Below are 11,423 nucleotides of genomic sequence, written 5' to 3'. Positions count from 1 at the left end.
GTAAAGAATCTGCCTGAAATGTGGGAGACCTGGGTTTGATCCTGGGTTGGGAAGATCCCTGGAGAAGGGAAAGGCTACCCACTCCAGTATTCTGGCCTGGAGAATTCCATGGACTATAGTCCATGGGGTCGCAAAATGTTGGATACGACTGGGCAGCTTTCACTTTTCATAGTTGATTCACAATGTGGTGTTAGTTTCAGGTATACAGCCAAGTGATTCAGTTACATATTCTTTTTCAGATATTTTTCCCATTTATGTTAATACAGAATATTGAGTAGTGTTTTTCATGTTATATAGTAGGTCTTTATTAATTATCTCTCTTATATACAGTAGTGTGTATTTTAATCTCAAATTTCTAATTTATTTATCCTCACCACCTTTCCCCTTTGATAACCTAACTCTGTCTTCTAAGTCTGTGAGTCTGTTTTTGTTTTGTAAATAAGTTCATTTGTATCTTTTTATAGATTACACATGTAAGTGGTATCACATGATACTTGTCTTTCTCTATCTGGCTTACTTCACTTAGTATGATAATCTCCAGGTCCATCCATGTTGCTGCAAACTGCATTATTTCACTCTTTCTAACGGCTGAGTAATATCTCACTGTATAAATATACCATATCTTCTTTATGCATTCATCTGTCTGTGGACATTTAGGTTGCTCCCATGTCTTGGCTATTGTAAATAGTGCTGTTATGAACATTGGGGTGCATGAATCTCTTTGAGTTGGTGTTTTTCTGGATATATGCCAAGGAGTGGGATTGCTGGAACATATGGTAACTATCAGTTCCTGGGTTGGGAAGATCCCCTGGAGGAGGGCATGGCAATCCACTCCAGTATTCTTGCCTGGAGAATCCTATGGACATAGGAGCCTGCTGGGCTACATTACATAGGGTCTCACAGAGTCAGACACAACTGAAGCAACATAGCAGGCATGCAAGCATGGTAACTATATTTTAGTTTTTTAAGAAACTTCCATACTGTCTTCATAGTGACCACCAATTTACATTCCCACTAACAGTATAAGAGGATTCCATTTTCTCTATACCCTTTTGTTATCTGTAGATTTTTTGATGATGGCTATTCTGACCAGTGTGAGGTGATACCTCATTGTAGTTTAGTTTTGATATACATTTCTCTAATAATCAGTGATGTTGTCTTTGCTCTATTCTTAACCATCAAATAGAGACAAAGTGGCTCAGCAGTAAAGAATCTGCCTGCCAATGCAGGTGACACAGGAGACATGGGTTTGATTCCTGGATCAGGAAGATCCCCTGGAGGAGGAACTGTCAACTCATCCCAGTATTCTTGCCTGGAAAATCCCACTGACAGAGGAACCTGTATACTATAATCTATGGGGTCACAGAGAGTCAGACACAGTTGAGCATGCATGCAGCCTTGAACTGACAATAAACTCATAATATTCTTTAAGATAGAGTAGGTTTGCTTTTCTTTTCCTCTAACTTACAACAGGGTTCCAAAAAGCCATATTTACTAAAAGAACAGAGGGGCAGTTCTGCTATTAGTAAGAAATAGGAAAGCTATTAATAGTAGCATGGTAATTTTTAAAGCATTGATATTCTTAGATGCCTTAAAATATATGTTCTAAAATAATGATTTCAATGCTTTTAGATACTTGGTATTTTGGTATTTGGTATTTGGCATGTTCAATTACATTAAGAATGCTAGAAATAATTTTGAGCTAATAGAGAAAATGACATATTAGACATATATTAAGGAATATAAAATAATATTCATGCATATATAATTGCACTTTTAAAAAGGTAAATTATTTCCTATAAATTATGTCATTTGGTTTTTGTTCATGTTTTACTCACGAGTATTTAGTTGGGGACAAAAATAGAAAGCATAAAATTTAGAATAAGCTAACCAACAATTCAGAGAAGGCAATGGCAACCCACTCCAGTACTCTTGCCTGGAAAATCCCATGGACAGAGGAGCCTGGTAGGCTGCAGTCTATAGGGTCGCATAGAGTCGGACATGACTGAGAGACTTCACTTTCACTTTTCATTTTTCATGCATTGGAGAAGGAAATGGCAACCCACTCCAGTGTTCTTGCCTGGAGAATCCCAGGGAGGGCGGAGCCTGTTGGGCTGCAGTCTATGGGGTCTCACAGATTCAGACATGACTGAAGCACCCTAGCAGCAACCAACAATTTGTACTGTGCAGTGAGAGAAAATTACTGTTAATAAATTTCAATGTTTTACTTTGTGAGTCAAAATCATAAACAAATAATAGTATTGATGTTCCCAAAAAGCATTTGAAGAAGTTGTTCTCAGATGGCTAAATATTACTATAGATTTGATGTCCCCAGGTGAATTTCACTGAGTTCTTGTTAAACAACTGATGTCTCAATGTCTATAGCTTCTTTAGGAAAATGAAGGACAACCTTTTGTACATCCTCCCAGTTTGTACTATTAATTCTCTGAGGACCCTAACAGTTTCCAATTATGTTATGTTTATTAGTTCACATGTCTGCCTCTCTTTTGTAATTCATTTCTTTAAAATAACTGCACACATCACACTGATTGGCATATCTCCAGCAGTTGTATGGAAATGACATCTGAATAGTAGTCTGACACATTTCTCAACTCTCAACACATTTTATTGCTGAACAACAGCAGTAAAAACTCTTAACAATTCAGAATATGGTAATAAATTTCAGGCATACAGAATATCTGGAATGATAGAAAACCTATTGCCAAAATCATTAAGGAGTAACTATATATTTTAGGTTAATGAAGCTGTCCTAAAAAACAGTTAATGTTCTGTTTAACCACAAGAAAGAGCAAAACATACATTGTACAATAACTCAAGTCATAAGATGTCAGTAAACGTTTCTTGATCAGAAGAAAAACATGAGAAAGAATACTTATTCTCTTTTTAGTGTTTACCCTCAACTCAGAAATTCAAATCCTGCGGAACCTTCGCCAAACCAATAACTCAAGTCATAAGATGTCAGTAAACGTTTCTTGATCAGAAGAGTAAATACGTTTCAGTTTGTCACTTTTCCTCAATTACCATACAGGTTTAACGCATTTTCAATCAAGCTCCCAGTAGCATATTTAGAAATTCACCCAATAACTCAAAAGTTTGGGGACCAAAATCAATTAGGTGATCTTTATAGAAAGATGCAATATGTTTTAAAGCAAATAAAAAAGGTGGGTCTGAGTAAAAACAAGAGGGTACAGAAAGATTTAGGGATGTGAAAGTGAATATCAGTTGACATCTATAATAAAAAACTAAAAAGGTTTGTAATAAGGCAGTGTTGAGGATTTCTAGATGGAGTTTATTTTTAATAAGGTTTTAATTAACAACTAGGTTGTCTGGGTATATTCTTAGAAGAAGAATAACTCAGCTACTGGGAATAAATTCTGTGGGTTTGACTTTTCAAGGTGAATCAATGGGTTATGAACATAGTTATTACCAAAGTGGTAAAGAAGGGGATAAATTGGAAGATTGGAATTGATACATACACACCACTAAGTATAAAATAGATAATATAAAAACACAGGAACATTGAGTGCTCTGTAATAGTCTATATATCCCAAAGTGTATGTATGATACTTGAAAAAACTAAATATATAAAATTTTTTAATGGTAAAAAAAAGAAATATCAAAACAATATTGAAATAGGTTGCTCTTTATTCAAAACAATTATAGTTTAGAATCAAAAAATCAGCAATATACCTATTTATAATTAAGAAATATCAAAACATGAAATAGGTTTATTCAGTGATCTTTAATCACATCTTTAATCACACACAAAAATAAGATAAATGAATAAGTATGTTCAAAGCTAAATTTTAAATCTACTTTAATATAAGTAAATAAATTAACCTCTGGATGGGAACAATTTTCTAAAGAAATAAGAAAAATGTAAAAGCTGAAAGGAAAAGTGAAAAGCAATTAGATATTTGAATGCCTTTTAAATCATTACAATTTAGAAGATAATAATATGATATATGCAACATTCACCATTTACCAGGTACCAGACTTTGGATTAAATATTTACCTGCATTAACTCCATTAATTTTTGCAAGAGCATGGTAGATTTTATGAGTTCCCCCCTGTTATGGGGATTAAGAATTTAAAGCTTTGAGCAGTTAGCTTATCCAGGGACACAGAACTATGGTGTTAGAAACTTGAATCTACCCCAGACAGTGTGTTTCCAGAGCCTACAAACTAATCCATTCAATTTAACAATTCAAACCTATGTGTGGTCAAATATGTATTTATAAGAATATATTTTGAGAATTATTTTCTATGATAAAAATACTATAAAATACTGAAATGTTAAATAATAGGAAGTATAATATAAACCATGATATACAAATAATATTAAATATTATTCACCCATACAACTCAGCAGTCAGAACTAAGTGGTATTTGCTAAACACTAAATTAGATGTTTAGGATTAAATGAAAATAAAACATAGGCCTACTCTCAAGCTTATAGTCTGGTGGTAGGGAGAAAAACAAATAGTTAAATTCACTGAGTAAAGTACGGTAAGTTTAAGCATGAATGTAAGAAAGCACAAATAAAAGAATGGCAGTTTGCCTTTTTTAGTGAAGAATCAGAGGAAAGCTTCCTAAAGGAAGTTAATCTAATATAAAATATGATTTAATGGAGAATAGTGAGTAACATCAGGCAAATCTACAAGTAGAAATATATGTTGAAATATACACTACTACCCTGGTTCATAAATATATGTTTTACATGTACTACGTTGGCTTATTAAAAGAGTTTAGGTCATAGATCATATAATATTTCTCAATGGTAGAATTGTGAATGATTTTGTTATCTTTTAAATACTTTTCTGTATTTCCCAATATATTCACAAAAGTTTAATTATATATAAATATACATATATATGACATTTATAATTTTTAAGAAAATCCCAAATATATTAAATGCATTGCTTGAAATAACACCAAAATGCAAAGTCATCTACTAATAGCAACTACTATAGAGTACACTGATAAAAGTGTTTCAACACTGAGCAGGCAATTTTGGTATTGAGCAATTGAATTTTGAGTTGAATATGAAAAGTACCTTCGGAGGAATGAAAGATTAACACACAGAGCAGGCTGCTTTATATACTGACCATCATAAAACTGGAAGAACGATTACACATTTCTATAATTGCTCACCCAAAACGTTCAGAACTCAGAATTTTTTATACTTTAGAAAGGCCCTGTAACACTTGGGGCCTTATCCTGTATTCTAACACAGTTATATTACTGAAGTGAAATGTGTTAATATTCACACAATTGAAACAAATAATGTCCATAAGTATATTCACAACAGTTCATATAGCTTTGTTGTTTGCTTCTAATGCATTTGGGTATCAAACATGAAAATTTTTAATATGTATATATATGTATTTTTCGAGTTGTTTTTAAATATATGAATTGTGAAGTGTTGTGGATCTAAAAAAAAAAAAAAAAAAAAAAAATTTTAGAAATCTCTTTCAAAGAAGCAATTAAAAAGCCATTGTTATTGGTAAGAACTGGTGAAGGAATGTTTGGATGGTTAGCTTAGGGTGTGGTGTGGGCTGTCTGCTCTGCCACAGGATGGTTTCAGAGTGATAGTCTCTGCTGTAGTGTGATGCTCTTTAAAGAAAAACATTTTTCTTTCTTGTTTCATAGTTCTTCATTTCCACCAGCCTTTCATAGCTGCTATACAAGCCCTCTTTCCTCTCTAGGCAGAATAATGTCTGGACTCAAAAATATAAATATTGAAAAACATTGGTTGGCATTTTATGTCATTCCCTGGAGTCCTCAAAGGGTACTGTGTAACCTCATCTAGAACATGCCCAGTTCTGTGACAGTTTTTCTGCCTCACCCCATTCCTACAATTCTTACCTAAATTCACAAAATTCTCTTACTTAAGTCTCCTTCCTTAAGTTTTGTTTTGTTTTGTTTTGTTTTTATTCTGGGCTTACTAATAGGCTGCCTGACTAATAAAAATCTCTTCCATTATTAATCCTTTTTTTCTATGATGAGGTATAGATATTTTATGTCTATACCTTGGGACTATTGAACTTTTACATAATAGTTATATTCTATCGCATTGAAGGGGTTATAACCAAAGAGACATTTGGCAGCAACATGAAGATGCAACATTGAAATCTGAAATACTGAATTGTGGTATGATGAAATATAAAGGTTTCCCACAAAATGCCCAAGGCCAAAACAGCTTCTTTGCTGTGATGCTGGTCTTGGAGTCTAAAAAAACAAATGTTATTTCCATTTGCACTACTTTCTGCATGTTCATACATTGATTTTTCTCCATGTAAAATACTGGCTTCAGGCATACACGTTTGTGTGACATTTAAATGATTCCAGTGAGATATCAAAAAAAAATCTGAATATTCTGTATAAAAAGGAAATCATACAGATAATATTTACTATAAACAATACGTGGATATCATTGCTTATGGTTAGAGAAAAGCAGGTTGGGGTTTGGGCAAAGCAGAGTTACAGGCTTGTTAGTGCTTGAGCTGAACAGAAAGCTGAGGCAAACATACCAGAATTTGGGAGTGGGGTTCCCTGTCTGGTTTTCCAGGCAAGAATACCAGAGTGGGTTGCTATTTTGTTCTCCAGTGGACCACGGGTTGTCAGAACTCTTCACTGGGACCCATCCATCTTGGATGGCTCTGTGCAGCCTGGCTCATAACTTCATTGAGTTATGCAAGCCCCATCACCAGGACAACGCTGTGATCCATGAAGTTACAATACTTTGGCCACCTGATGCAAAGAACTGACTCATTGAAAAAGACCCTGATTATGGGGGGAAATGAAGGTAAAAGGAGAAGGGGATGGCAGAGGGTGAGATGATTAGATAACATTACTGAATCAATGGACATGAATTTGAGCAAACTCTGAGAGATAGGGGACTTCAGAGGAGCCAGGCATGCTGCAGTCCATGGAGTCACAAAGAGTCAGACACAACTTAAGATTAAACAACAACAACTCCCTGTCTACTAGAAATAGGAAGCTGGCTTAGAGGGAGGAGATAAGTGGCTTAGATCAGAGTGTCTGTTTGGTCCATTGAGCTTACACATGAATTTCTGAGTGGAATTAAGATTTCATAACCCTTTGTGTGAAACAAAAGTTGGGAGAATTCTCTCAATATCCTGTCAACTCTATATTGAGGTTCAGTTCAGTTCAGTCGCACAGTCGTGTCCGACTCTTTGCAACCCCATGAACTGCAGCATGCCAGGCCTCCCTGTCCAACACCAACTCCCGGAGTTGACTCAGATTCACATCCATCAGGTAGGTGATGCCATCCAGCCATCTCATCCTCTGTGGTCCCCTTTTCCTCCTGTCTTCATTCCCTCCCAGCATCAGAGTCTTTTCCAATGAGTCAACTCTTCACATGAGGTGGCCAAAGTATTGGAGTTTCAGCTTCAGCATCATTCCTTCCAAAGAACACCCAGGATTGATCTCCTTTACAATGGACTGGTTGGATCTTCTTGCAGTCCAAGGGACTCTCAAGAGTCTTCTCCAACACCACAGTTCAAAAGCACCAATTCTTCAGTGCTCAGCTTTTTCACAGTCCAACTCTCACATCCATACATGACTACTGGAAAACCATAGCCCTGACTAGATGGACCTTTGTTGGCAAAGTAATGTCTCTGCTTTTGAATATGCTATCTAGGTTGGTCATAACTTTCCTTCCAAGGAGTAAGCGTCTTTTAATTTCATGGCTGCAGTCACCATCTGCAGTGATTTTGGAGCCCCCCAAAATAAAGTCTGACACTGTTTCCACTGTTTCCCCATCTATTTCCCATGACGTGATGGGACCAGATGCCATGATCTTAGTTTTCTGAATGTTGAGCTTTAAGCCAACTTTTTCACTCTCCTCTTTCATTTTCATCAAGAGGCTCTTTAGTTCTTCTTCACTCTCTGCCATAAGGGTGGTGCAATCTGTATATCTGAGGTTATTGATATTTCTTCTGGCAATCTTGATTCCAGCTTGTGCTTCTTCCAGCCCAGCGTTTCTCATGATGTACTCTGCATAGAAGTTAACTAAGCAGGGTGACAATATACAGCCTAGACGTGCTCCTTTACTTTTTCACAAAATAAATATTGTTAATAGAGGTAACCCACATGTGTCATATTAAAAACTATCAGAACCACTGTGCACTTCTATGGTAACAAGTACACAAAAAGGTCAAGGAGCCTAACAGTTAGGGAGAAAATTAACAACTCAAGAAACCAAAGTGAATAGAGAGCAGTTTCAGTCCTGAGGTACAGTAGGTACTGAAGAGGGGCATAGAATCAGAATCAGAGCTATATTAAACTGTCAAGGCAGTGGGAAAATAATAAAACGCAATGTGTGATTTTATAAATTGCACTCATTGGAGTTGTAACAAATCAGAACTTGGAAAGTTTCATTTTTGTTAAGGAGGAAAAAGATTAAAGGGAAAAAACAAAAAGACAAATTCAGGGCATGTATCCAGAAGGAGGCAGTGGTCTCTGGAAGTGATTTAGGAAATGAAGCCAGTGTACAATAATTACCTAGTTAATTACAAATTTCTATGTGTGAACCTTTGCATACACATGTAACTCTTCTGTTTACCAGCTCAACCAAAAATCTTCAATTACCACTGGGAAATTTGACCACAGAAACAAATGGTTTTGTTCAGTGAATGAAAAATAAAATTATTGTCATTTATTTTGGTCTTAGAATTATCATTTTTAAGCAGATAATTAAATTGTTTGACTGAATGGATGAAGATGACTTCACTCTGTGTGTGTTTAGTCTTTCTGTGCTTTTAATATGCACAAAAGTCCACATAGTGGTTTTAAATGTTTGAAGGCTGTGCTGTGCTGTGCTTAGTCGCTCAGTCATGTCTGACTCTTTGCCACCCCATGGACTCTAGCCTGCCAGGCTCCTCTGTCCGTGGGGATTCTCCAGGAAAGAATACTGGAGTGGGTTGACATGCCCTCCTCCAAGGGATCTTTCTAACCCAGGGATCAAACCTAGGTCTCCCACACTGCAGGCAGATTCTTTACCAACTGAGCTACCAGGGAAGCCCCAAATGTTTGAGGGACTAATACACAATTATTTTGGTTTTGAATATTGTTTATTTGTTTGAACTCTTTGATAAATTTAGGGGATTCTCATCTTCCTACTCCTATAATTTTACTGAAATTGTCTTAGTAACTACAGTGCCTGAGGATGACATGGATATAAATCCCTCTCCTACTTAAATATACTTTATGTACTGACAATTTCTCCCCTTCAGTCCCATGATCCTCTAAGACCCCTCACATTACGGCTCCATGAACCTTTAGTTTGAAGTAGCTGGAGCATAGCCTGGCGGATCGTCCTGGTCTTCAAGCTGTAAATGATAGGGTTCACTACAGGTGGTAAGAGCAAATAAACATTGGCCAAAATACTACAGATCACCCTCGGAGTAGAGCTAAGGAGGCGATGTGTAAAGGACAGGCTGATCATTGGCACATAGAAAATAGTGACAGCACAGATGTGACACACACAAGTGTTGAGAGCTTTTTTGCTTCTTGGGGGCCACAATGCTCAGGACAGCACGGATTATCAGGACATAGGAGACAAGAATGAACATTAAGTCAGTACCAGTCATGTAGAGCTGAAGAAACAAGCCCAAAAAGCTGTTGATCCAGGGGTTGGAATATGTATCTCTGATTATATCTGGGTGGTAACAAAATGGATGGGAAAGCTCCTTTCTTTCCTGGAAAGATACACTCTTCAAGGCTAGAAGCATGGGAAAGATGAAAATTAGTTGTCGTACGCAAATGAATAGTCCGATCACCATGATCATCATGTCTTTGAGGACAGTGGCATATTTCAGTGGGTTACAGATAGCCATGAAGCGGTCAAAAGCCATAATTGCCAGCACTGAGGACTCCAGGAAGGAGAAAGCATGTACAAAGAACATTTGAATGAGGCAAGCTTTAAAGCTGATTTCCCGGGCATGAAACCAGAGAACCCCAAGCACAGTGGGGAGGGTCGTGATGGTCAGACACAAATCAGCAGCTGACAGCATAGAGAGGAAATAGTACATGGGCTTGTGGAGACGCTGCTTAACAAAGATGACAAACAGGATCATAGTATTTCCCAAGAGAGCAATGATGTAGAGACAGCAGACAGGGATGGAGATCCAGACATGAGCGAGTTCCAGCCCAGGGAATGCAGTGAGGAGGAAGGTTGAAGGGGAGGATGTGGTGTTATTGAAAATCATCATGGTGGGTTGAGGACATGCCCTGAAAAAAGAGATAACAATAATAGTATTTGTCATATTGATCCTTTTTCAAGCACTAACTCTTCTATAAACTCTTCCCAAATTACACTTGTCTCTGTATTCAAAACCTCTAATTTAATCATGATACCTATCACATAATTCTACAGTATCTTAAATTTTTCTTATCAGACTTGGTCCTGTTTTTCTTTCTCTACCATCTCCCAATTAAAACCATCAATCTCTCTAGGTTCATCCCACCCTATTGCCCAGACCAGCCCTGACTTGAAGTAGGAAATACTTATAGACATGTCACACACATGCACACACACCAACAAAACAGCAACTGTGATTACAACTGTTGGGTCTTAGTATTAAATCTCCAAGCTGGGACTTCTCTGGTGGTCCAGCTGGTAAGACTATGAGCTTCTGCTGCAGGAACAATGGGTTCCATTCCTGGTTGGGGAGCTAAGATCCCACATGCTGTGTGGTGCACTCAAGAAAAAAAGTCTCCAAGCTATATGAGTTGTTATAGAAGTAATGGAGAAGTGCTTAAGGGCACTTCTTAAGGGCACCTGTGAAAGCATACTTCATAATGTTCTTGCTGGAAGATGGGCTAGGATTTTATATCCAGAAATACCCTTGTACCTGAGTTATTAGCCATTCTTTCCTAGTGGACTCTATTAGAAATGTCCTTTAGGTATCAGAGCTTCTTTATTTCTTTTCCTTTAATGGAGTAGCTTCCTTAATTCCTCTCTCCTCTACTCCACATCATCTTGTGCTCTAATTCTGTTTCTCTGAATCCTGTTCCTGGTCTATTGAAAAAAAAGACGTTGTATCCCTTTTCTCCAATCTTACACTTTAGCACTTCTTTCTACTCCTTCCCATAGGTCTCTAACATGTAACTTGTAACCAACTCACTGTGAGTAGATTTCCCTAAAGAATCCTGTGAAAAATTTCAAATCATATTCTAGAATACATGATTTGAAGCATCCTAATCTAAGGATTGGAGAAGGCAATGGCACACCACTCCAGTACTCTTGCCTGGAAAATCCCATGGACAGAGGAGCCTGGAAGGCTGCAGTCCATGGGGTCGCTGAGGTTAGACAAAACTTTTCACTTTCATGCATTAAAAAACCCACTCCAGTGTTCTTGCCTGGAGAATCCCAG

The 11,423-nt window shown here is 37.1% G+C and overlaps 1 protein-coding gene across 1 annotated transcript; it reads right to left on the bottom strand.

Annotated features, from left to right (window-relative positions):
• Positions 1–9,277: 9,277 nt before the first annotated feature.
• OR51T1 (olfactory receptor family 51 subfamily T member 1) lies at positions 9,278–10,280 on the bottom strand. Its single transcript, XM_014483725.2, is given in 2 exon segments — positions 9,278–9,551; positions 9,553–10,280. Coding segments are annotated over 2 exon segments (981 nt in total). The 5' UTR covers positions 10,260–10,280.
• Positions 10,281–11,423: the final 1,143 nt, after the last annotated feature.

This window comes from Bos mutus, chromosome 15, assembly GCF_027580195.1.
Source record: "Bos mutus isolate GX-2022 chromosome 15, NWIPB_WYAK_1.1, whole genome shotgun sequence".
Lineage (NCBI taxonomy): Eukaryota > Metazoa > Chordata > Mammalia > Artiodactyla > Bovidae > Bos > Bos mutus.
Note: the sequence above shows the minus strand (reverse complement) of the source record. Positions and strands in the feature narration are given on the sequence as shown.